The 27,314-nt window shown below is 43.6% G+C and overlaps 1 protein-coding gene across 1 annotated transcript in view; it reads left to right on the top strand.

Moving 5' to 3' along the window:
* Vps53 (VPS53 subunit of GARP complex) overlaps positions 1-27,314 on the top strand; it is a 139,302-nt gene that overhangs the window by 54,291 nt on the left and 57,697 nt on the right. Inside the window, exons 8-12 of the mRNA XM_027426707.2 lie at positions 135-213; positions 3,574-3,717; positions 4,140-4,282; positions 7,531-7,672; positions 21,430-21,531. Coding sequence (XP_027282508.1) covers positions 135-213; positions 3,574-3,717; positions 4,140-4,282; positions 7,531-7,672; positions 21,430-21,531 — 610 coding nt within the window. The remainder of the gene's footprint in view (positions 1-134; positions 214-3,573; positions 3,718-4,139; positions 4,283-7,530; positions 7,673-21,429; positions 21,532-27,314) is intronic.

Below are 27,314 nucleotides of genomic sequence, written 5' to 3'. Positions count from 1 at the left end.
CATACATCCCTTTTCCTTCTTGAGTGATCACCTGCACAGTGTGAGAGACTTCAAAAGTTCCTGACCCTGTGAATCCATGGTGTGCAGGGATTTGAAAATGATGCCACTCATTAATGCAGTCCCTTTCCTCCTAGGGTGAAGGCTGCACAGACTGAGTTAGGACAGCAGATCCTGGCTGATTTTGAAGAGGCGTTTCCCTCACAGGGTACCAAGGTACTAGCTTCCGTTTTCCCTCCAATCTTTAGGTATTATCACTGTCCTCATACTCCATTCAGTGAGTATGAGATACATGAGTGGTGATTTATGTTGTACCACTCCAGAAGTGTTGACTGGCACAGGCCAACTGTCTATGAATCAGACTAGCCTCTGTTTTAAGTGTTATGATGCAATGCTGATTGTTTATCTGTGTCCTTCCAGCCTTAGAAAGAGGACTTGGGTCAGGAGTGTGATTTGGTTGGTAGAGTACCTACCTAAGCATGTTTGAGGCCTGAGTTTGATCATTAGCCCCACATAAATTGGATGTGGTGATGCATGTCTGTAATCTAAGCCCTAGAAAGAGGGAGGCAAGAGAATCAGAAGTTCAAGTTCATCCTGACCTATATACAGGGTTTGAGGCTAGCCTGGGCTACATGAGACCCTCCCTCTGGGAGGAAAAATGAGGATTCATTTGGTTTAGTTTAATGTATGTCACATCTTGCATTTTGTCTGCCTTATAAACTCACTTTTTTTTTCTCTCATAGCTGTGTTTAAAAGAAAAATCTTCAAACCACAATGTTTTTTAGGATTGTTACATAACACTGGTTTTGGTTTGGTCAAAAGACAACCGGGATGCATGTCTAGGAGCTTATGTAACTCAGGGCACAGTTCAGAGACTTGATTTTAGTGGTGGGAATCCTCTTCTCTGGGATCCTCGAGCTCGCTGGTGGTGGGGCTGTCTTTGAGGCCTTCGCTTTCGCTTGGGAGCTGTTGGGTGCATGTCTCTCACACAGGCGTCACTCCCTGACTGTCATTGCGCTGGTAAACTGCTATTAGTTCCGTCCTTCACATTGCAGCAGATGTCATCTTAATGCTTTGCATGTGTCGGGGAAGGCAGAAGCCGCAGAAGCTTGTTTTCTCTATTATTTGAGCTATTTCAAGAGAAAGCGTTGTTGAAGGCAGAAGCAAAGCCGAGCACATGGACAGCAGCATTCCTCACTGGGCCCTGTGGGTGGAGATGGGGATGGATATACATTCACTTGTGAGCCAAGGAGCATTTCCTGCATTTGCTGTATAATTCAATAACTGGAAATATCTTAATCACTTTTCCTTTGTGCTTTGTATTAGGAAGTAGGTGGGGATGGCAGCCCTGGCTTTGACAGATTGCTTTCTGTAGGCGACCGGCTCCTAACCTTAATGCCTTGATGTTTTTCAGCTGACTGCCAGGAATCTGATATTCATTGGTGAAGTACTTTGCTTTGAGAACTGCATCTTTTAGTCACCTGATGTAACACAGGAAAGGCATAGATTGGAAAGCCATTATTCCTGTTGGCCCTCTGAGGAAAATGAAGTTCTCAGAAGCAAAAAGGGATTGCCTGGCTAGTGGCTGCTTTTAAAGGCTAGTGGCTGGTTGTAAACAGCCATCTTCCTAGGCACTTGCTTTCCAGTGTTCTCTAGCCCATTCCATTGCATGAGGTTTCAGAAGGATGTGGGTGAAGGCTATCGGTACTATTTGCCTATCATCTAATCATGGCCTACTTCCTGCCTTTTCCCCAGGTCCCAGTGGGCATATGAAGTTAAAAGGGTTTAATGACCTGACTTCCTTTTCTGGATGTTACTTAATGAGATATTATTAAGAGATTTTTTTTCCTTCTTAAAAGGCTATTGATTTTTCTAAAAGGCCTTGTGGTTACTAATCCTGTTTTGCAAATTGGAACCAAATTTTTTTATTAAAGTATCAATTAGTGAGTATGCCTATCACCCCAGCCAGCATCCTAGAGATTGAGGCAGGAGGATCATGAGTTAGCTCAGACTACATAGTATGTTCTAGGCCAGTCTGGGCTACACAGAAAATATCCTGTCTGAAGAAAAAATTAATTAAAATTATAAAATGAAGTATCCAAATGAGAATGGCCCCCATTGGCTCATGTGTTTGAATACTGGTCCCCAGTTGGTGGATTAGGAGGTATGGCCTTGTTTGAGGAGGTGTGCCCACTGGGGAAGGGTTTTGTGGTTTCAAAAGCTAGTGCCACCGCCCCCCCCCCCCACTTTTGAATAAGGATGTAAAGTCTGAACCACTGCTCCAGTGCCCTGCCTGCCTGCCTGTCGCCATGCTGGAACCATGAGCACCAATAAACTCTTTCTTCTATAAGTTGCCTTGGTTATGGTGTCTCTGGCAGCAATAGAAAAGTAACTAAGACACCAAGATAATCTAGTACATTTTTTTGTAAATGAGAAAATTTGAGCCTTTGAACTTACAAGTTTTGGCCTCCATGACTAGTTAGTGAGCTCAAACATTTTCATCCTGAGGCTAGAGTTAAACATTCAGTGTGTTGAGCAGGCAGTAGAATAGCCATTCAGAATAGAACAGGTCACATATAGCAGTTTGGGCTCGGACACCTTGTGTTATCTCTGAACATCAATTGAGATGGGCAGAATTGACAAAAATGAACAATCAGGAAAGCCATTGCTTTTCAAGTGAGCTCGAGTAACTCTTCCTAAACCACCAAAAGCTTCTAAGGGTTCTTTGTACCATAGGGACCCTGGTCAGCACATGGATTCAGTGATGCACTAGCAGGTCAGTGAGATCCAGTTGCACTGGAAGTAAACAAGGCCCTTCTTAGCTGATGTATCCTTACAGCCCCTTTCCACTTCCACTCTTCAGGTCAGGGAACCAGTGTCATGGTATTTTACCTTTGTCCATCTGTCTGGGTGATTGACCATCAATGAAATGTGTCTGATGGTTTGGAATTTGGTGTGGGTTTTTAACACACCACACATACCACCATTGCCACAAATCCAGCTCTTTAAGAACAGGAACAACAGTTGGTCATGATAGGGCATGCTGTGATCCCAGCACTTGGGGGGCTGCTGAAGGAGAAGGACCCTGAGTTTGAGGCAACCTGGGCTACATAACAACGCCTTGTTTCAAAGCAGGCAAGCAGGCAGACAGGCCAGTCGGCAAATAAACAGTACAACAGGGATCCTAGGAAGGTTGGAAGTAGGAAAAATGGCACATGTGAGTGACAATGACTTTTGGGCCCCTTCAATAGAATCTTTGTTGTCATTCTGGCTTTTTAGGTCACTTTCAGTTTTGATACCTAGAAAGTAAAATTTCCTGTGATCTTTGCTGGCTCTATTTTCTTGAATGTCTCATTGTTGAGTCTCAAGCTAGTTTTTAGGTTGGTTACTGCAAGACTAGCTTGAAGTTCTTTTCTTGAAGAACCAGTAACTAAGATGTTAATCTACTGCAGCAAGACTGGGTATCCAAGGAGAGGAGTAATAACAGTGAGAGACAAGTAAGAAGCAGTTGTCATAGGCCAGGAGATGTAGAGGTGTGTCTGCCATTTAACTGTTTTTTGCTGTTTGTTTCACCAGAGGCCAGGAGGACCCAGCAATGTCCTGAGGGATGCATGCCTGGTGGCTAATATTTTGGACCCCAGAATCAAACAGGAAATCATCAAAAAGTTTATTAAACAGCATCTATCAGAGTATCTAGTACTTTTTCAAGAAAACCAAGATGTAAGTATTGGCCAGATGAAACAATTTAATTTTATTGAAAAAGAAACTGTTGCCAAGTTCCTGACCTAAACTTCATTAGTACAATGAACTATTTGATAGTGTTGTACACTCAACCACAGATCCCCAGGTTGACTTTACAGGTTAGTGGCTCTTCACCATTTTGAGTCACTGATCATTTGGAGAAATTAATGAAAGAATGCACTTGTGCATAACACTTTACATACAGTTTTAGGATATACGCAGATGCCTGCTGCCCAACCATGGACCCTAGGTGGAGAACTAAATTTAGTTCAAGTAAATAACATGGTGTAGAGTCTTTTTAGTGGGAGAAACATGGAGGTTGGCTGTCTTTTCTTCTTGGGTCCTAGCTTTTGCTTATTACTACTTCTGAGCACTGAGTGTTTCTGTTCCTCGTTTGTGAGGTTGCCTGGCTGGACAAAATTGACAGACGTTATGCCTGGGTGAAGCGCCAGCTTGTGGACTATGAGGAGAAGTATGGTCGGATGTTTCCACGGGAGTGGTACATGACGGAGAGGATCTCAGTAGAATTCTGCCACGTGACGAGGTAAATTCTAGGCCTGACTTACAGTTCCATGTGACCTGCAAATCTGGCAATATTTCCATCTCTACAAATGATTGGAGCCACCCTCATACCAACTAACTACAGCCTCATCCTCTCTTCCCTTCCCTGTTGTCTGGCCCTTGCCTCAAACATCACATAGCTTCCCTGCCCTCCCTTATCAGTTTGGGGCTCACCAGCCAGATTTTCCCAGAGTGATTTGTCATGTCCGTATTTCCCCTGAATCTGGATCATGTATCTCGATACATAGTGTGTCCATCCATTACCTTTTGGCTTCTGATTTGATGGACTGTTAGCTCTAAAATGTTAGGGGTAGTCTCTCTTTTAAGGGCATGGCAGACACTGAGGAAAGAATTTGTTAAATATATTTTCCTAATATAGTGTTTCTATTCTGTGATTTCTTATATTGGCATTTGAGCATCCTAGGCATTTTAAATACATTCATCCTCTCTGATGTATTTGTTGGTATAGCCCAGGCTACAAAGTTCCTTATTGAAGAATTACACCCCAGCAAGGTTAACTCAGATACATCCAGGACAGATAAAGCCAGAGTCAAACTTTTTTATTATTTATTTGTAACTATACCAAACAGTGTGGTAGATGGTTTTTATTGCTACATGTTCCATTCTAACAGCACATAATTTATATTTGACTTTAAGTTAATACAGGAGAGGAAGGACCTGCATCTAAACATGACTCAGCCACCTTTGTGTCATTTATGCTAGTTCTATCTGTCTCTGTCCTTTCCCTCTCCCCACCCCATACTGAGGCTGAACCTAGAGCTTTGTGAATACTAGGCAAGTGCTCTACTATTTTGCTGAACCCCATCCCAAATATTCCGTAAAAATTGATAGAAAGTACCTTCAAACTGTATGTTTAAAATATACTGTGGGACAAAATATTTTTATGTGGTATTGATATTATTTTTTTTAAAATGGACATTTAATGTTTAGATCAGTTTTAAGTTCACACTATAATTAGGTGGTCATTTCAGAGATTTCCCATGAAACCCTGTTGTTGCATATACACAGCCACCTTATTACCAACACCCCTGTCCCTGCCCCCACACATACTGGTATGATGTTGTCATTGAACCTACCTTAGCATTTTCACCAGACTACATGGTTTACATTAGGGTTCACTTTTGGTGGTATACCTTCAGAATGGCTGTTTTTAAGACACACATGTGCTGTCATAGATTATATAGATATAGATACAGATATAGATATAGATATATAGATATATATCAGAGATACAGTATTGTTTAAAAGATTATTAACTTTTATGTATATGGGTGTTTTGTCTGTGCCCCACATGTATGCCTGGTACCCACAGAGAGCAAAAGAAAGCATAGGATCCCCTGGTACTGGAATTGTTGGTGGTTGTGAGCCAACATGCAGGTGCTGGGAATGGAACCTGTATCCTCTAGAAGAACAGCAAGTGCTCTTAACTGCTGAGCCATCTCTCCAGTCTCTAGATACTGTATTTAATAAATAGGCAAGTATTGATTCATGGCTAGTTGTGGTTGTCAGCTTCTAAATCTTGTTGGCAAAGAGTGAATGTCTTGAGAAATTGCCCCTAATTTCTTTCAGCTTCAGTTCAGCACGCTTGACTGGCAGGCCTGTGCCAAAGAAGTGTGTGCTAGACTGGGAGTCTACTAAAGATAGCACATGTCTGTGAGCATCACTGCCCGCTTTTGTCCCAGCTAGGCTAGTGCTGCTGCTAAGTGTCGCTGTGGGGATTTGGGTGGATACCCTACAGACACATCATTCTCAAACACACTCAGAGGCCTTGGCTCTGTCATTTGTGCAGGAAGATGATGACAGCTTAGTGTCTGCTAAGAACTCACCTGTCACTGTTCCAGATAACCTATATTCTGCAACAGAACACCCAGGTGAGGTACACATAGGTTCCACAGGAAGCACACAAGCATATAGTGTCATCTTTTACTGGGCCTCTGATGGGCATTCTGAGGCCTTGATCTGGATGAGAAGATGTGGTATTGAGCTCTCTGGAAGATGAAGAGCTTTGTAATTCAGTAACTCATGACTTGATGGAATTATATGTGGTATATAAGTATATAGGAGATAATAAGGTCCAGAATGAGCTTCACCTTGTGTTGTTAACAGGTGACTGAAAATGTGAAGCTACAGGCCAGGTATTGGTGCCCACCTTTAATCCCAGCATTTGGGAGGCTGAGGCAGGCGGATCACTGGGTTTGAGGCCCTGGGCTACATACCAAGTTCCAGGCCAGCCGAGGCTAATGAGTGAGACCCTGTCTTAGAACAGACAAACACATAGAGATGTTAATATGGTAATAACCACACTGTCAGATTAGCATTGTAATGCTTGATGTGTTTTTACTGGGGGATGGCTTCATCAAAAATTCTTATTTATAGTGTGTATAGTCTCCCCATATATGTGGATTCACTCTTCATGGATGATTCTAGAAAGAAACAACTCGTGAGTTTGAAAGTAGCTTTTATTGCAATATATTGTTCTGATTATTGTTTTATCATAAGTTACTCTTATTGTGCCTAATTTATAAATTAAACCTCTCCATTGATACATGTGTGGAGAAAGCGTAGCATGTGTAGGGCTGTGTACTACCTAGGTTTCAAGCATCTGAAGAATGTTCTTAGAATGTGTCCCTGCTGGGAAGAAGAATATTATATTTCTGTTCTCCAGGCTTTAGATTGCATTGGCAGTAGACCTCAGAGTTTGAAATGATCCCATACATTTTTTCCTGAATAAAAGCTATTTCCTTTCACACACACACACACACACACACACACACACACACACACACACACACACACACACACACACATTTTTATTTCTCAAGACAGGGTTTCTCTGTGTAGCCCTGGCTGTCCTGGAGCTTGCTCTGTATACCAGGCTAGCCTCAAACTCACAGAGATCTGCCTGACTCTGCCTCCTGAGTGCTGGGAACATATATTTTTTAAAATATATATTTATTTCTTATTTATGTATATCCTGTATGTATTATATGCCCCATGTGCATGCCTGGTGCCCACGGAGGCCAGAAGAGATTAACTCTTCTGGAACTGGAGTTACAGATGGTTGTGAGCTACGATGTAGGTGCTGGCAACTGAACCAGGTCTTCTGCAAGAGCAGCAAGTATTCTTAGCTGAGGAACCATCTCTCCAGCCCCCTTTGTCATATCTTGAATGAAAGATGTTTAACTGCAGTCTTCTTTCTTTACTTTGAAGGACAGAACTTTCCAAAATCATGCGAGCCAGAGCTAAGGAAATTGAAGTGAAATTGCTTCTTTTTGCGATTCAGAGAACAACTAACTTTGAGGGGTTTCTTGCAAAACGATTCTCTGGTTGTACCCTGACAGACGGAACCCTGGTAAGACCTTCCTGAGGGAATTGGATCTGGGTACCAGGGGCTGGGGTGGCCAGGCTTCATTCACTGTTTCTCTGTAAAGTGTGAATGTCATCTTGTCCTTTGGCTCCTAGTCTGTAGTTATTCTTTCCTCTCAGCCCCAGAGGAGCTAGGGCCACAGGCACATGCCACTGTGTCCTGTTTAAGTTTTTTTTTTTTTTTTTTTTTTTTTTTTTTTTTTGTGTGTGTGTGTGTGTGTGTGTGTGTTTAATTCCTGCCTTATGTTCCACAGTGAGCTATGTGCATATACCTGCAGTCAGTTTGATTCATCCCTGCAGAAGGTCCCTACTACACTCATTTACTTCCAGAAGTCATAGAGATAATAGTAAAGACATAGAATTGAGCTACTATTCTTCCATAGAGCTACTCTGATGGAAGAATAAAGATGGAGTCAGGCCTGGAGCACCACTCACCTGTTCATCCCTACCCCTGCAATGTTCTCTAGCTACCAGCTTTCCAGTCCTAAGGTCCTGGCACTTTGGTAGTATCCTCTCTTTGCTTCCATAAGACTTACCTCAGCGAAGGAAGCTGGTCCCTCAGTACTGGGCTAAAGAGAGGAGGTACCGTAAGGGAGTACAGCAAAACCCCTGAAGAGGACCACTCCATGTGTAGAAAAAAATTGTTATGGGAAGACAAACTGCAGCTGTTTCATGAGAGTAGAGAGTAGCGGCCCTGCTGGGAGAGCAAGTGGGCTTTATATAGGGTTCCTGAAGGCTTAAGGCAGACCCCACCCTCTCAGGAGATTTTTCTTTCCTGTTTTAGGTAGAACAGGGTCCCTGGTCCAAGCCTACCAGGAGGGGTCTGTGCCTGTTGCAGTCAGGCAAGCTTAGGGGCAGCAGATGTCCTCTTGCCCGTGGAGGATGGCTATTGCAGTTTTCTGATGAACACGGTCCCTGAGTCACAGGGTTTCTGAGAAATGCTGGGGGTTAAGTTTCTGTTTCCTCATGGCCATCCACCTGGCTAAGCTCAGGTAGCCATTGTAGGCTATTGGCAACTATATGGTGATATTAAAATGATGACAGTCCTGTTTTAAGGCAGTATCTCAAGCCTCTGCCTTCGTAGACTCACTCACAATCGTATTAAAAGACAACTGGAATCACAAAGTACAATCTCCATACTTAACAGAAGATCTGTAAAAGCTGGGTGTGGTGGCACAGATCTGTAATCCTGCTTGGGAGGTGGAGGCTCGAGGATCAGAGGTTCAAGGTCATTCTCGGCTACAAATTAAGTTTGAGGCCATCATGGGCTACATGGGCTCTGACTGAAAAACAAAAACAAAAACAAAAACAAAAAAAAACAAGGAAAGAACAACACAAAAACTTCACAATAAATAAGTAAATAAAATTTACAGTCTTCTGCATATTAACTCTTTCAAAATTGATTATATTTTAGTAATAGAGGAAAAATAGGTTACAAATGGATGAAAGTATCTTTGTATTAGTTACTTTTCTATTTCTGTGATAAAACACCATAACTTTTAGAAGGAAGGGTTATTTGGGCCTATGAAAGAGATAAAGAGTCCATTATCATACTAACAGGAAACATGGCAGCATGAAAGCACGGCTGTAGGCAGAAGTTTCCTGTCCCTCCCGCCAGGTCCCAAATAACCACTCAGAGCCTTATATTAATTGTAAATGCTCAGCCAATAGCTCAGGCTTACTACTAACTAGCTCTTACATTTTAAGTTAACCCATTTTCCTTTTTTACCCTCTGCTATATGGCGGTACCTTTATTAGCATGGCATGTTCATCTCCTGCTCCCTCTGCATCTGCTGGTGACTCCTCTGACTCTGCCCTTCCTCATCCCATCATTCTCATTCTTTCCTGCCTAATTGTATCCTATCTAGCTATTGGCTAGTTAGCTTATTTATTAAACCAATTACAGTGACATATATTCACACAGTGTAAAGAATATTCCACAGCACATGGCAGCTAGAATAGTAGCAAACAGTTCACATCTTGAAGCAGAAGCAGAAGCAGAAGCAGAGAGCAAACTGGGAATGGCCCATGGCTTTTGAAACTTCAAGGCCTGCTCCCTGAGACACACTTCCTCCAGCAAGTCCATACCCCTAAAACCTACTTAAACAGTACCACCAACCAGGGAACAAGTACTCAAATGCCTGAGATTATAGGGAACATCTCATTCAAATCACCATAGTCCTTAAAGAAAATACAAGCCAGAAAAGAGACTAGCAGAAAAGCCACTGAAAGAAGTGTGTGACTGGGGCTAGGGCTGTAGCTAGGTGATAGAGTGCTTACCTTGCACGCACAAGGCCCTAGTTTCAATCCTCAGTACTGTCGAAAACAAAAATAAACAAACAAAACAAGGAAATATGTGTCCCTGCTGAGAAGATCTCATGGTTTCTGGCTAGCCAAGCTGGGTAAAGCACAGGGTCTCCTCTGTGGGCCAGAAATCCAACTACATGAACAAGACACAGATTTTCGAATGTCGTTCAGCCAAATGCCTGTATTGAGCCAATCCCCACCCCCGTCAGCATGACCCCACTCCTGGTGATTTCTGTTACTGTTAGATCACTCTTGGATCACAGAACACATGACCCTGCTGTAGCTGTGACCAGGGAATCCTGCAAACCTGGGTCTATCCAGGTCACCAATCCAAGAAATCCCAGGGTCAGCAGTGCTAGGATGGGGGCTTGGAGAAAGACAGGACAGGAAAAGGCAGTGTGGAGTGGACATAGCCAAAGTATATGTGGATACTTGAACAAGAAATGTCATTCTGAAACCGTCGTCACTAAGGAGTATGCTGTAACTAGACAGGTTGAGGCTGCTGAGCCGGGCAACTAAGCAGAGACCATGGAAGCTGGCCTGAGCTCTGTTCCTGCTTGTGAAGATGGTACCGTTTTTTGTTTGGTTTTGTCGTAGAGAACAGGTGTAGCACTATCAAAGTGGCACTTGGCTGATTGCCAGCCACCTCTGTCTGGAGGGCTAGGGTTGGTATGCTTGTTTCTCAGGGTCTTACTGCACTTCTTCACCTTGATACCTTTAGCTGGGGCTGGCTCTTGGCCTGGAGCCTTGTCAGCTGGTAGCTGCTGTGCTCCTCAGATAGGAACCTTCTCCCAGGCCTTTCCAGTTGCGTGACTTCTCAATTTTTCTGGCAAAATTGGTTTGTCAGTCTTCTTTCTAATCATTCAGACCTTGCTTCTCTTCTGTTAGGCTCCTAAGGGAGTTTCAGATCCTAAATCCTTGACCAGGAAGATCTCACACATACACACACACACACACACACACACACACACACACACACACACACACACACACGGACACGGACACGGACACACGGACACGGACACGGACACACGGACACGGACACCGACACATGGACACGGATATGGACACACATGGACATGATCCTGTAGAACACCACAAGCTCTTTGTTCACTCTTCTCCATGGTCAGCTGCCTCTACACACTTCTCCAATCACTCAACTTCTAACACAGTTCAGCCTCTTCCTCTGGAACATTGTCTGTGGCAATTACCAAGCCTCAACAGCCAATCTGCACTTAAGTCCTGACAACGGAGGTCCTGCAGATGGCAAGGATTTTCTTTTCAACATGAGTTTTAGAATGCCAACAAACTGTCATGGCCTCTTTAGTTCAGTAGGTCAGATTTTCAGACTCCTAGCTTTAGGGAGCTGGGAAGGTCCTTACTTTGGTGATGTTCACACTAGACCTGATGCCTGCCATCTCCTCACTCTGGGCCAACAGGGGCCATCCATTTGTTTGTGTTCTGCCATCCTTGATAGGAGGGATTCTGGTGAATCGGGTGAACCACTCATGGCTCCTGACAATACTTGCAACAAATGGCAGTAGAAGAGGCCCCAGCTCCCAGGCTGTCAGTAACCTGACCACCTGTCCCCTGGTCCTGTCTGTCCCTCTTCCTTTGCTGCTTGCCTCCAGGGAAGACTTTTTGAAAAATCTTTTTTTGAATACCATTTTGTTTTAGGATCTCAGAATAAACTACAGAATGGATCCAGGTGTATCTTGACACTATATAATACACATCACATTTTATAGAAAGCTAGCAGACTCCTTGGAAAACAAATCAGGGAAACCCTGCCTGCTGTTTGTTTCTTATGCCACCTCCAACACACACATTCTCTCTCTCTCTCTCTCTCTCTCTCTCTCTCTCTCTCTCTCTCTCTCACACACACACACACACACACACACACACACACACACTCACACACACCACATCCTTGGCCTCCCTATATCACTTTAAGCCCTTGGTGACTTTGCTGGTAAAGGAGCATGATGCACTTTTGACTGGAAGAACCTCAAGGATAGGCCTCTTTATCTGTCTGTACTAGTGCTCTCAAGTTCTATCCCCATCCTTCCTTTAGCTCTTCCTGCAAGAAGTGAACAGCCAGTATGTTTGCCTCTTACCTCAACTTCTGACCCTACAGGAGGGATTTAAGAAAGTCTAAGGCTCACTTGCCTTGAAATTAAAAGCAAATGTCTGTATGTGGTTTAACTGTATCCATATGCATTTTTAGTTACTTGATGATTAGATTGAAGGTGAGCAAATTCTATCCAGCCTTCTGCTGAAAGCAGAGTAGATTGGGGTTAACTGCTTTTCTGTATTTGAGTTTTCTTTTTCTTTGTCTTTTTTAAAAAGAATCCTCCCTATATCCTGCTGCTAAGGTCCGTTTCCTCTTGGCTAGAGCATAGATTGCCCTGCCAAACAGAATTGTCATTTAGTTTAAGGGTCATTTTAATGTAATGTATATTTTCCCAGCTTAAAAAAATAATGTTATAAAGATAGAAAGTTGCAGAAACAATGTTCTCTTCTGTCTTGCTTTGGGTTTCGGATACAGGGTCATATAGCCCAACCAGACTTAGAACATGGGGTTCTCTTGCTTCCACCTCCTGGGGCTGGGGATATAAACATGCACTACAACACTCTGCTTGTACGCTTACACACTCTGCCTTGACGCTTACACACAAGAGTATTTAGTCACAGAGTATGCCATCCACATCTCAGTCTTCTGGCAACTTAACTCCTGCCTTAGGGAGACCATCAGAAGTGGAGGGGAGCTCAGGGTTTCCTAGCAATCTGTCATACCCAAGGAACTCCTGTCAGTGTTTGAAAATATTTATAAATGGTTTCTTTTTAAAAACTTTTCTTAAGATTTAGTGTGTGTGTGTGTGTGTGTGTGTGTGTGTGTGTGTGTGTGTGTGTGTACGCACACGCGGGTACCCAAGGAGGTCAGAAGAGGTTATCATATTCCCCAGGAACTGAAGTTAAGGAAAACTGTGAGCCACCACATGAAGCTGGAATTGAACTTTGATTCTCTGCAAGATCAACAGGAGCTCTTAGCCACTGAGTCATCATCACTCTAGCCCCTATTAATGATTTCTTGATGCTAAAGGAACATGTTCTTCTCTTTGAATAGCATCCTAAAAGGGAGTTAGGTTGTGCCTGTTTCTAGGAAGAAAGTAATACTTAGTCAAGATAGAAAATTTGGAAATGATAGGTAAGAATGAAGAAGCAAAAAAGAAGGGATCCATTTCCCCATCACAATTGAGGACTGTGTTGCTTTTATATATTTTGTAATTGACTGCAGGTCATGTCTGAAGAGAGTCTGCCATTCTAGTCACTGGGGAGAAGACCATGGCCAATACCTGGGCTTTCCCAAACTACTTTGCATAATAAATTCTGCCACTGGTGTGTTCCGTATAACAAAATTGCACAGCATTCACCTTTTCAAGTGTGTAATTTAGTGGACTTACAAGGTTACTCCATCATTCCCGCTGTCCAGTTCCAAGACATCACCCCAAAAAGAAGCCCCTTTACCAACCACTTCCAGTTCCCTCCTTCCCTCAGCTCTGGCAAAAAATTATGCTAATCTCCTTTTTGTCTTTATGGATCTGTCTATTGTGGACATTTCTCACTAATGGAGTCACACAGTAAGTGGGCTTTTTGTCTGCTCTCCTTCACTTAGGAGGGGACTTTAAAAGCTGTCCTGTGTTGTATCATGCACCGGCACTTTGACCTTTGTATGCCTGAATAATGTGAGTGTGGGTTAGAAATATTACTTACCTCTTCATCTGCTGGATACTTGCATTTATTCCCCTTTTTAGTTGCTATGAATAAATAATGCATGAATATTACTGGATTGCAGCTCACTTACAAATGGTGAATTTTATGTTATATGAATTATTTTGTAATTTAAATATTTTTTATCTTCAGATAAATAGCCTCTTCACCCCCATCCCAACCCCCCAAGTAATACCTGCTTTTGGTTTTTTTGTTGTTTTATTTTTTTTCAAAACAGGGTCTTATGTAGCCCAGACTCTACCTCAAACTTAACTATGATACTTTGGTTTCTCTTCAGCTCATATAAAAAAATCTGTCACCATTTTCAAACTCACTATGTAACAGAGGCTGACATTGAACACCTGATCTCTCTCTGTCTTGCAAATTCTGGGATTAATTTCATGTGTGCACCTTCACACCCAGCTGTTACCTACATAGTAAATGTTAATAGAGAATAAAATACTTTTAAAGTAAGTTCTTTTTATTCTTAGCTGGAGCTTTCCAGTCTGTTTTTGAGGTTTCCTTATGAACACACACACACACACACACACACACACACACACACACACACACACACACACTCACACACACACACAGTATACACGTTTCCTATTTTCTGTACAGAAAACAAAAACCTGTGCATGGAAAAAACTTTTGTGCATAAGAGTTAGTCAGGCAAGAAAATCCTCAAGTGCTTTCTGTGTAGAGGCTCAGAAAGAGATGAGAAGTTGGACCAGACAGATGCTTATGGCTTAGTAGGAGAAAGAAACCTGTAATACCATCCCAATATGAGATCCGAACATGTGGTAGTAGGAGTGGCGGAGGACCGTAAACACCAGGTGTGTGCCTCCCCTAGCCTGCTCTTGATTGTCAGCTCAGGCCCGCAGGCTTACAGTACCTCCCAATCAGGAACTGAACGGGTGCAAAGTGTTTATGGAATGAGAAGTGAGGAAAATGTGGGGCTTTCATCTCATAACTGAAAGCTTTCTCCTTCAGGGAAAGGGGGAAAATGGCCTTAAATTTCAGCGTTCCTTCTTTGATAATGTAACGTGTCCAGCCAGGGCCTCCAAAGGGGACTTGTGTGTGCAGGCCCAGATCCGGAAACGCACCTGACTGAAGCCAGACTCTTCACACAGTAAATGAGACAGCTTGGCTGGCCCGTGTGTGGCCCCTTCTGTTTGGAAGGTGCTGGGAATCCCATGTGAGCCAATCAGAGCGAATTAAATTGCTATATAAAGAACTTTATCTTCCCGTGTGGACTTGAGATCCACAGTCATCATCGCCAAAAGAATAGATTCTTTTAAAACTGGAAGTCCCTTCCCTTCTTGCAAATACTTCATTTCATCTAGCAGCACAGAGTTTATGGAATATGTCATTCAAGTTATTTAAAAATCCAAATCCAAACTATCAATTCTCCTTGGTCTACAACAGCTGCAGAGCAGGAAGGAGAAGTGTGACCCGGATGGCTGACAGCAGGGCTGTCGCCCAGGAGCTACCCTGTGCCAGCGATTGCTGTGGGCCAAGGCTAGTTTTCACCATAGCAGGTCAATCTGAGAAGCAGCATGGCCCTCGGCACCCGCATCTTGGGTTTAGTACCCACAGCATTTTTAAACGGGATAGTGAGTGCACAATAGTGGAGGCTGGAGAAGGAGGAAGCATTTTAGTGTGCCATTCATACTTGTAAACTGGCAGCCCACTGCTTCCGTTTCCTGGAGAGATCCCAGAAAGTCAAGACAATGGGGCAGGCTGCCCGTGTGGTGCTTAAAAGTTTCCTAAGACTTTCAGTCTTGTGTCCTTACTTCTTTCTTTTAAGTGAAGAACGCACTTATGCACACCTGGAATCCCAGTACTGAGAAAGCACAGGCAGGAAGATGGCAGTTTAAGACACTGTCTTGAAAGGAAGAAACGACCTGAGGCCTTCCTCAAGTCATCATTCCTATTAATGTTAGTGGAAGCCACTGCTTATGAGCCTTTCCCTGTGAACTTTCTCTGTGTGCCAGACTGTGTCAAGATGCTTGTCTTCCATCTGACATGGGGCTGAGGCTTGCGATGCTAGGCAGATCTAGAGGTGAAGCCTGGACTGGGACCAGGTATGTCTCACCCAGAGCCTGTGCCCTCTCCACCTGTAGGGTTTCCATCTGAGTGAGTGTCCATACCAGCCAAAGTATGTGATCCTCAACCTCTTTCCTTCCTAACCCTCATTCACCAGATCCCCTAGGCCCCTCCTAAGTCCTTCCAGAATCCATGACTCCAGCTTAGTCCCATCCTCATCTGCTCTTGCTTGTAACACTGTGATAACCTGACAGTTTCCTGATTCTATTTTAGTCTGCTCTCCCAAAAGCAATGAAAAGATTTTATTTGTTTTTTAAAATTAAATTTATTCATTCCTTCACGTGTGTGTGTGTGTGTGTGTGTGTGTGTGTGTGTGTGTGCACATGTGTGCATGTGTGTGTATGCGAGTTTGCTACATACATGTGGAGGTTGGAACAACTTGAAGGAGATGGTTCTTTCCTACTATGTGGGTTCTGGGGATTAAACTCAGGTCATCAGGATTAGTAACAAGTGCCTTTACCTGCTGAACCATCATGCTGTCATATATTTTTAGAATTTATATTGGACACAAACTTATATAGGAGAAGATATAAGATCAAGCCACGATGTCCACTCTGAGAAGCCTGAGAGACCCAGGGAGGCTTCCAGGGGAGACGTAGATAAGCCTGTAGAGTGCACAGAATCTCCAGAACAACTTTTTAAAAGGCAGGTCTTCTGGGAAGATGCTTTAAAAAAGAAGTTTCTTGGAATTGTAAAATAAAATAGATAGTGGAATAGAGCAGCACAGTGCTTGTCAGAGAGAAGCAGCTCAGCATTGACAACAGGTATGGGAGCTGCGCCACTGGCCCACTTCTCCCCATTGTCGCTCCTTGCCCGATAGGTCAGCCCTATCACTCAACCCCAAGTGGAGTCACTGCTGCTGCTTAAGCCGCCCCCCCCCCACATGCTGGGGGGAGGAGAGCATGGGACCAAGGTGCTACCTTTAGGCTGCAAGCACTCTACCCAACTCATAATCACTCTCTCTCTGAGCAACAAGAAGATATCTGAGATGAAGAATGGTTTGTTTTCTGGTTAAGTCTCCTTGAAAGACTTCTGTGGTCCATGATGTCATCAGATGCCATGCTGCTGCTGCAGGCCATGTGGATATCCAAGGTCCTTGTTGTGGTCAGAGGCCTTGTTGATGTTCATGATCCATGCTGCCACTGGGGACCAGGTGATGCCCTTGAACTGAATTGCCGCTGGAAACCATGTGGAAGTCTGTGATCCATGCTGCTGCTGGCTGCTATGAGCAAGGAAGCTTCTTTTGCAGTGATATCAATGACTGAAAACTCATAGATTGAGAGCCATTGAAAATGAGAGCCCCCCCCCCCAAAAAAAAGAAACAGTCTAGACAAGGAAGCTTTGAATAGAGTCCTTAAAAACTGTGATAGAGATGCTGAAGCTCTTTACAGTTCATGGCTTCTGGTGGGGGTGGGGTGGGGGGAAGCACTCAGTTTTCTTTAAGGGACTGACCACTGAGGGTTTGACCATGCTCCAATGAGTATATGGGCAACACAAATTGGATTTGATTTTTTTTTTTTTTTTTTTGGATGGGGCACAAGGGTGGGAGGGTGGATCTAGGAGGAACGAGAAGTGAGTGTGATTGGGGTATATTGTATGAAATTTCCAAATAATTAATAAAAATATTATGTTTTGGGGGAAGTATATTTATGATTGTAAAAAGAATTTTTTATATTAGCCCCAGATACTTGAGAGGCTAGGGAAGATCACTTGAGTCCAGAAATTCAAAGCTAGCCTGGGCAACATAGTGAGACCTAGTTTAAAAAAGAAAGAATCCAGCCAGGCAGTGCTGGTGCACACTTTTAGTCCCAGCACTCAGGAGGCAAAGGCAGGCAATCTCTGTGAGTCCGAGACCAGCCTGGTCTACAAAAACGAGTTCCAGGACAGGCTCTAAAGCTACAGAGAAACCCTGTCTTGGGGGGAAAAATTTCCAAATTAGTATCTGTTACTCCTATGTGTAAAATCCTTTGGTGCCACTTTTTTGTGGTGAGAGGAAACCATGCCTACAAAACACACTTGATTGATCCTCTGCCTTGTACCTTACTCCTCTGCTCACCCATCCTGCAGACTCCCCCAAGACTGTGGTTGTTAGTGCCTTCTCCTTATTTCCATCTCCTGCTGTTCCCTGTCCCAACCAGCTGAGTCTTCAGTTCCCTCCTACAGTACCTCTCTTCCTTGTCTTATTCCTTCTGCATTGCCAGTACAGGACAGAGAGTCTGGACCAGGGCACAGACACATAATGCCCATTGCATGGCAAATGAATGTTGTTGCCCAAGCATAAAAAGCACTCCACCCCACACTTCTCACCCTCAGATAGCTCCAAAGCAGCCCTCAATGCTGTCTCCACTATTTGGATTTGAGCCTCTGCTGCACACCTTCATTACAACTGCCTTTTCAAGGCCCTTATGACATGTTTCTGTGGTTGATTAAAGCCTGCTTCTCAGCAGCTGGAGGACAGAACAAGACTGTCTGTCTTGTTGCTTTCCCAGGTACCCAGTACATCCATTTGCTCGGTGGATGAAGGAAGGAAGGCAGTCCACACTTGGAATGTTCATGCCCTAAGAATGTGCTAGGGGCTTCTGGGCTGTGATTTCATCAGCATGTGGATGGAAGAAGGGAATTCAAGGGGCCTCTAGTCCAAGGGGCCTGCCTCATGCTGTCTGTGTGTTCAGTGCAGGCTTTCATGTTGTCCTTCTTTCTTTTATCCATTCATTTGACACTTTCCCCGGTGGGGCATAGAGTCTAGGAACACTCTCAGTTCGTTTCATTGGTTCTGGCATTTTTTTGTTTATTTCATTTATCCAATAAATATCCCATTGTGCTTTAAAAGTGAAGCCCTGCTGTATAAGAGTTAAAATATAGTAGATAAAGAACATTTACCATAGAAGTTCAGATCCTGTTTTTGTCATGGAATGGTTTAGAACGGGGCTTTAATTTCAGCTGAGGGACCTGCTTTCCACATCCCAGAGCACCAGGAGACTCAGAGCCATAACAACTCCACTCAGAAGTATGACCCCAAACCTACTATTAAGTGAATATAAAGCTCCTAACTAATTTAATTTTTCACTTGTTTTATGTGTTTAATTTTTTTAATGCAGGATCTCAGGCAACCCAAGCTTGCCTTGAATTCACCATGTAGCCATGGCTAGGCAAGAACTCTAACCCTAAGCTATATCTCCAGCTAGGGATTTGTGTTTTGTTTTGTTGACATGAGCTCTAATATTGTCCAGTCTGGTTTCAAATTTCTTTGCTTAAGAGATCCTACTGCCTTACTTTTCCAAAAAGTTGGGACTTCAGGTACCCACCAGAATGCATAGCTTAACTAATTTAATTGTTGAAGTTTACTACTGGTAAATTCTCTTTTTCACTATTCCTTTTCCCTCTAAAATATCAGCAGTGTTATTTGTTTGCTTGCTTGCTTGTATGTTTATTTTCAGACAGGGTCTGAATAAGCTGCCAGGCTGTCCTAGAACTCACAGGATAGCTCAGACTGGATTCTAACTGGAATTCACTAACACACTAGACTGGCCTTGAACTTGAGACCCTGCTACCTTTGCCTCTAGGGTATTGTGATTATAGGCGTGTCTCACCTTGCCTGGCCAAATACTAGCAACTCTTAAAAGGACAACTAAAGCTTAGGAGCATAGGTTTATAAAAATCTTGATAAATTATAGATATTACCCAAATTATATAAAAATTATATAAATAGCCCACACACATATAAGTGACCCACAGCAGGTCAAGAAGCTAGCATGCAAAGGGTGCAGATCTGAAACGGGTGCCTGGTCATCTAACTGCACTGTTTCTTGCCAATTTTCTGCAAAAATCATTGTCTTAGTAATGATTACCTGAAGCTAACACAGTCATCACCAGGCTTTCTTCATGTACAGAAGCCATTGTTTGACTACAAAACAACGCCCAAGTGTTTCGGATAAGAATTTAGTATTTAAATGTGTGTAAACAGAATTATCTTAAAGCTCATAGCAGATTCCCTCAGGGGTTTGGATTTTTTGTTTAAGTTCACTTTTGGCTTTTGTTTGTAATGCCTTTTAAGGATGCCCTGGTACTTCATAGTCATTCACACTATTGTCCAACTGTGGCTGGTCCTTCTCTCAGTTTTAGAGATTACACCAGTTTGCTCTACTTGTAGATGTTACAAATATATTTGGAAACTTTGTTTCCACTTAGCTTCTTGTCTTGAGGACCCATCCCTTGCCACATCAGCTAACCCCAGCACCAACCAAACCCCTTTGCCCTGTTTGTCACTTGGCTTCCTTTTTGCTGAAACTCTTAGCACCTAAGCATAGATGACGTCTCTTGATTCAAAAATCATAAAGTGTGCCTGAGATTTGTGTGGGTACTGTGTCTGCACTGAAATCAGCATTATCAGTGAGCCTGTACCCATGTGCTTCTGCTTGGCTCTCACACATTTCACCCTTGGAGCAGTGTGTGACCAGAGAAGCTAGATGGTTGACCATCACACCAATGTTGGAGCTAAAATGTACATCTCCTGCCCCCAGCTTTCCCAATTGCCTGAGGTTCCTTCACTGATGTATTTTGAAACAGTTATCTCATTCCAGAACTGAGAAATAGTTTTTCTCAAGGAACTTTCTGTTCTGATCATCATAATGGGACTTGACTTGGGAATGGACTTCTGGCTTTCATCTAGAACATGTGAGGTTATTTCTGTAGATCTTGAATTCAAACCCATCTGGTATTTGGATTCATCCATATTTATTAAACACTTATTACATGAAAGGCACCAAAGACACAATGGAGACCAACACATACATGATTCTAGCCATCAGAGTGTCATATTCTCTCTCTCTCTCTCTCTCTCTCTCTCTCTCTCTCTCTCTTTCTCTCTCTCTCTTTCTGTCTCTCTGTCATGTGTGAGAGTGAGTGTGCAGGTGTGTGTGTGTGTGTGTGTGTGTGTGTGTGTGAGTGAGTGAGTGAGTGTGCAGGTATGTGTACTTACATGTGGATTCCAGAGGAAGATGTTGGACTTCTTTCTAAGCTTTTTCCCCTGAGAAAGGGTCACTTACTTTCTCAGCTAGACTAGCCAGCAAGCTCTTGTGACCCACCTGTCTCTACCTTGTAGCATTAGGGTTACAGCACAAACAACTGTGCTCAGCTTCATAGGTACCCATAAAGGACATGCATGTGGCAGGAACATGAAGCCCAAACTTGGCAGATGAGAAAGGCTTCTCAGAAGGGACCTCTGAAGTGAAGACTAAAGGATGAGTGAGAGTTTTAACCAGATTAGAATTGGAGTAGGGGTATCTGGGCTACATAGTGAGTTCTAGGACAACCAGGGCTATTTAGAGAGGCCCTGTCTTTAGGAAAAAAAAAAAATGGAGTAGGGTGGGAAGTGCAGGTTCTAAGAAGTGGAAGAGGAATATGAAGACATGCAGATGAAAATGTGGTCCCTAAGCCTCCATTCTTATTATGAGGACGGATCCAATGATCCAGCTGTTAGGAAGAGCTGGATAAAATAGGTCATTGGCAAGGCTCATGCTCAGAAAAAATAACCTTTTTCTCATGTCTTAATAGAAAAAGCTGGAGTCCCCACCATCGTCTACCAACCCCTTCCTGGAAGAGGAGACAACACCAGAGATGGAGGAGCTGGCGCTGGAGAAAGGGGAGTTAGAGCAAGTGAGTCTGCTTGTGTTATAGTTGTAACCAACTCATGCACCTTTGTGAAGGTGAGCTGGCTCACTTCACATAGGGTCTTTGTCTAGTGACCACACTCAGAGATCACAGTGGCAGTGAGCTTTACAGAGGGCCTTGTGTGAGGGCGTGGTCAGAAAACAAAGGGCAGTTTTCTCGCCCCTGACCTGATGCAGAAGAGTCTCCCCTCAGCATCTACCACCACAGGCTTTCCTCAGCCCCTGTGGTAGAGCTGCCTGCCTCGGTCAGCATCTGGGTGTGTCAAGCAGCTTTCCTTCCTCTACTCCAACACCGTCATGATTCGAGATGCTGTGGGAAAAGCAGTGTCATGTTCTGGGAGAGGCCTCCAGACAGAGAAGCCAACATGGGAGCCACTGGGGAGGCCTTGAAAACATCAGGGTGACCAGCACATCTTTGGAGAGTTCTTTTCAGAGCACACTAGCACTTTTAATTTCCTTCAGCACTTTCTGTCTAGCTCAAAATTTCCTCTCCCTTCTTCCTGCAGAATGTTGTTTTTGTTTCATTGCTATTTTATGTCAAGAAAGGTTAGAGCAGTAAGTCAGCCATTTCCTTTCTGGATTAGTGCTCCTTCTTTTTAATTTTTACACTTGGCTGCTAGAGGATTATTTGGTGGCATTGTTTCTCTCCAGACACCAGTCAAAGGATGGTGGCTGGGACACCAGCCCAAGGAAACCCCCAGCCGCACACTGTGCAGCTAGCTCTGTGTTCCTAGTGTGGCAAGGTTGTGTGAATTCTGACAGGGGTCAGATAGCAGAATTCCTAAGGACCATTAAATATGTCTGTTCCATTGATTAAGTAATTGTAACAACACAGATACCTCACACTTAAGACACTTTATAATTTCAAAATCTTTACACACTTTCTTTCATTTCACTTCACAGTGCCTCCCTCTGGTTTTACAGGTGATCAAAATACAGCTTTGAGAAGCTAAACAGTTTGCTCAGGGCTATGAGTTTGGAAATGGAGGGGCTGCGACTAGCAGCTAGGTCTAGCAGATAGAAGCTGGAATTCCTTTCCTAGCCCACACCAACCCCCAACATGCACACACTTCCTGTCTTATTAAAAGGTGGAGGCCATAGAAATTAAGTTTATGGGCAAAAGTAAATGGGTAGAACTGAAGGGTTGCTGTGAGTCTGTCCCAGAAAAGTGAGGCTAGCTGCAACTGATTTAAAGCCACTGAATCATCGGGCAGCACAGAAATGGGAATATTGCTTCTGACTCCAGAACAGTTCTCAGTGTGGAAACAAATACTCAGGTTACAAGGGCTTCATTCTTCCTGTAAATGCCCCCTCACTGGGCCATCTGCTCAGTAGAAGAATGCCTTGTGTAGCCATGCTTTGTATGGGACTCTCCTGACTCCCCCATGGTATAAGCTGCCTTTATCATGATGAGAACCATGCAGTTTGATCAAGATGCTCTGTAGTAGTTGGTCACCTCTGAGTGTCATTACACTGAAGTAGCAAAGTTCCTTCATACCTTTGCACAATTTTGATTTTGTTTTTGTCTTGGAGCTTTTTCCTCTTCATGAAAGCTTGAAGTAATTATGGTAAGACCAAGACCTGCTGGATCAAAGGACAGTGAACATTGATCTTGGACAAGCAGTTGTAAAAGCAGAGCTTGTGGTGAGGAAAATGCTGGACCTGTGTCTGCTACTCAAAGCTGCATGGCCTCAGATAGGTTTTAGGTTCTCAACCTCCCTGCTGTCTGCATTGTGACTTGTGGTGATATATTATTTATGATTTATTAAAGCTTGCCTGAGGGTACAGAAAACAAAGATAGCCACAGAGCCAGGCAGTGGTGATACACACCTTTAATCCCAGCAGCTATGCTGGTAAGCCATAGAGCCAGGCAGTGGTAGCACACATCTTTAATCCCAGGATCAGGAGACAGGCAGATGGATCTCTGTTAGTTCAAGGCCACACTGAACTGCAAGAAATTGATCAGTCCTGAAGAGAAACAGCTCACACAAAGGTGATCTTGTAAGACCCCTGGAAAGCTCAGGCTTCCAGCATCTTAGCCAGGACCTCAGCCACCCCAATCACAGAATGGAGGCGAAAGCTTGATGCAAATTGCATGAGACTTTATTGTAGTTTAACGAGCTAACCCCATGTTAGCTCGGGTCTTTGATCCACCCGCCATGTTGGATGGCTAGCAAAGACAGTTCGAAGCCGCTTCGTACAGATCTTTATAGGGCAGCGTAAGGGGAGTGTCTAGGGGTATGCACAGGTTCAGGATTGGTGTGCCTCCAGGCTTGGAGGGTTTGCCCTGTGTTGATTGGTCAACTGGTTGTTATGGCCCATAGGCATCTCCCAGGGTGGTTGCTATGCTCTCTGCGTCATTGCTGTGCGCTTGTCTGTAAAGCACACCCAAAGCCATAAAGCATAGCACCACCAGCTAACTTCTGATTGGTTCCTTGCCACGAGGCAGGCATCTGACCTCTAAGTGACCAAGGCAAGGCTATGGCAAGCACGTGTTTGGCTGTTATGGCTGCCGAAATGGGGAGCTGGCCCCTTCATTCTCAGCACTTGAGATCACACGCTTTTAATCCCAGTATTTGAAAGGTATAAAAGGAAGAAACAAAGTCAGTCTTAGAGAATTTGTCTCCAGCCACGTTGAGGAGAGGCAACAGTTTGGGATTGCAGTCTGAGAATTCCTGGAGACAGAGTTGCCATTTCAGTCTGAGGTAGAGGTAAGAGCTAGTGGCTTGGCTGCTTTGCTTCTCTGATCTTCAGCTTGAAGCTTGAACCTCAGTATCAGTCAATGGGTTTTTATTTTTCTTGTTACAGTGGCTTTCATGCTGTATTCTTTGATGGACCGTCAGACATGGGGAGTTGGGAGAGTACAGGACCAAGGTCCCTGTAGCAAGAGCAGCTCCCTTGTGAGTCACTTTGTATGTGGACTTCCAGACCAAACTTGTTTTAAACATGAAATTTTACATATGTTTAAACAAAAACTAATAAAAAAATCCCTAATCTAGATGATGTCCCCATAATCCAAGGTTGTTCTTTGTCAGTAATGACACTCACACAGTGACAAATGTCCCCCACATGTCACTCCCACCTCTTGCTGGCTAGATGGAGTCTCACTCTCCCTCCCAGCAGCCATTTGGCTTCTGGATTTCTGTGTACCAGAAGAACAGGAGCTCTTGGAGTGAAGAAACTCCACACCTAAGGCTAGCCTAAGTATGTGGGGGAAGCCCCTACCTGTTGTCCTGGGTTACTATAGCCATCTCCATGCTACAGCCAGTAGGCAGTTGGCCCCCAAGGTCAAGGCCAGCTCTTGCTCCCTGCTGCAGTTTGTGCCTAGCTGTTGGGAAGGGAGTGTGAACTTGAAAAGCAGTGTTCCCTTCTTGAGAGGACCTGGGTGCTTAGTTGCCAAGATATTCTCAGTGATTAAAAAACCAAGAAAAATAAAACAAAACAAAAACAAAAAAACAAGGGACTGAGGGCACAGGAGGGGAGAGAAGAAATCTGGAATTTCTGGTTTAAAAATGTACCCTCTGGTGATCCGAACAGTTAGATTTAATCTGTTTACATTGGATAGTAATAAAAGGAAATGGGACCAGCTGCAGACCTCCTTACTGTGACAACAGTAACCTTTTATTATTCCATCAAACTCTGGGAGGAAATAGCTTAAACATCTGCAGCCTTTGGACAGAATTCACACACTCAGCAGTCCAGTCTGAATGCTACTGCTAAATGACTTAGTATGCTCTTTAAGCTGCAGATCAGCTCTTTGGGGAGCTGCCTGGTGCAAAGGGAGACCAGTGTGAGCAGAAATTCCAGCACCTACTTGCTACACATGAGCACATTCATAGAGCAGCTGTGGGCAGGGGCAGCCCTGTGGACAAGTAGTAACAGAAAGAAACCTGGACGGTCCTTCCTGTTATCCCCATTTTCTTCAGCTCATGATAAAAATGCATCAACAAGGAGCTAGGTACTGTGATGGCAGAACCAATGACAGACAAGACAGGTAGATCAGTCACCTAAGGTGGAGTTGGGACACCAGTCTGTCTGGCAATGCACCTTGTTATGCATTCTGTGAGGCTTTGCCATGCATGCATCGCACCTGTGAAGATCATGCTAGATAGAGGACTTGTAAACCTAGCTCTAAAGAAGCTGAAGCAGTAGGATTGTAGTTCAAGGCCAACCTCAGATTCATAGTTCAAGGCTAGGCTGGTATAGGTGGCAAGGCCCTGTCTCAGACCAAACCAAATGAGCCGATAAGATGGCTCACTGAATAAAGGTGCAAGCATGGCAAACTGAGTTCAGTCCCCAGAACCCATGTAAAGATGTGTTGTGAGGGATCCACTAGAAAAGACTGCTCAGACATGGGTTTAAGCCAATATAAAGTCTTTACTAGTCAGCTAGTAGCTACACTAGGTGTTAGGGATCCCTGAGTCTTTCTTTTAAGCAAAACAAAATCAACAACAACAACAACAACAAAACACTTCCTGGCCTGATATACTTCAATTAACAAGAACAGTTAGCCAGAAGCAGAACTATGGAAGCCAAAAAGCAAGGTTGTTACATTTAGAGACTTCCCCAGAACTATGGATTTTTGATGGATTAAGCCTTTGTTTTTGTTTGACTGGTGGTGTTGTCTTCATGCTGAGTTTTATGGCCTGAATGGTACTTCCATTGTGGAGTCGGTTGTACTAAGTTCTGAAGGCCTACTAAGTTCTGGGGGTATGTTACAGATGGAAGGAGAGAACTGACTCCACAAAGTTGTCCTCTGACTTCCATTTTCCTGCCACACATGAGTGTACATACATACACACACACACACACACACTAATAATAAATAATGATAATAATAAGCAAAACAAAACAAAAGACAGATAGTACTAGTTAATAAAGCGCGCACCTTTGTAAGTGTGAGGCCCTGAGTTTGGATCTCCAGAATCCAAGTAAAAAGCAGGGTGTGGTGGGAAGCACCTATAATCCCTGTCATGTGAGATGAGGGTGAAATAGATCCACTAGCCAGCTAGTCTAGCCTTCTTGACAAAGCTCCAGTCCGAAAGGTGGGTGGCACCTGAGAATGACTCCCTGGGTTTTCCTCATCTCTGCACCTCTCCCCAGCTTGCACAGCACACCTACATGAACATGTGCATCCCCAACATACTCACAGAAAGGAAGAATAATGCTAATGATTATACTTAATCACCGAACAGATACCTGGCTAGAGTAGCCATACTTTTCCAATCTACAGTCAGGCTATCTAGTCCTACAACGACAGATTGAATCACATTTTTCTATATTATTAATAAACCACCTTATCAAAAGGAGTAAAATAAGGAGACAGATAGAGTGGGGTCTGGAGAGATGACCCAGCAGGTAAAATTCTTGCTGCACAAGCACAAAGACCCCCAGCACCCATATAAAAGCGATATGTGATGTGCATACTTGCAAATTATAGGATGCAGGTAAAGTTGACTTTTTTTTTTCTTTCTGTAGCCTTGGCTATCCCATATCATAATAGAGATATCCCCCTGTATCTGCCTCCCAAATGCTGGGATTAAAGACATGAGCCATCACACCCAGCAACATTTAAATTTTTTTGAAAATTATTCATTTTTAATTGGGTTTTTTCTTTTTTGTTTATTTGTTTGTTTGTTTTGAGACAGGCTCTCTCTGTGTAACCCTGGCTGTCCTGGAGCCTGCTGTATAGACCAGGGTGGTCTTGAACTCACAGATCCACCTGGAATTAAAGACATGAACCACTGTCAGCTAAAAGACAATTGTAAC

Source organism: Cricetulus griseus, chromosome 7 (genome assembly GCF_003668045.3).
Source record: "Cricetulus griseus strain 17A/GY chromosome 7, alternate assembly CriGri-PICRH-1.0, whole genome shotgun sequence".
Classification (NCBI taxonomy): Eukaryota; Metazoa; Chordata; class Mammalia; order Rodentia; family Cricetidae; genus Cricetulus; species Cricetulus griseus.
This window is presented reverse-complemented; position numbering and strand designations above follow the sequence as displayed.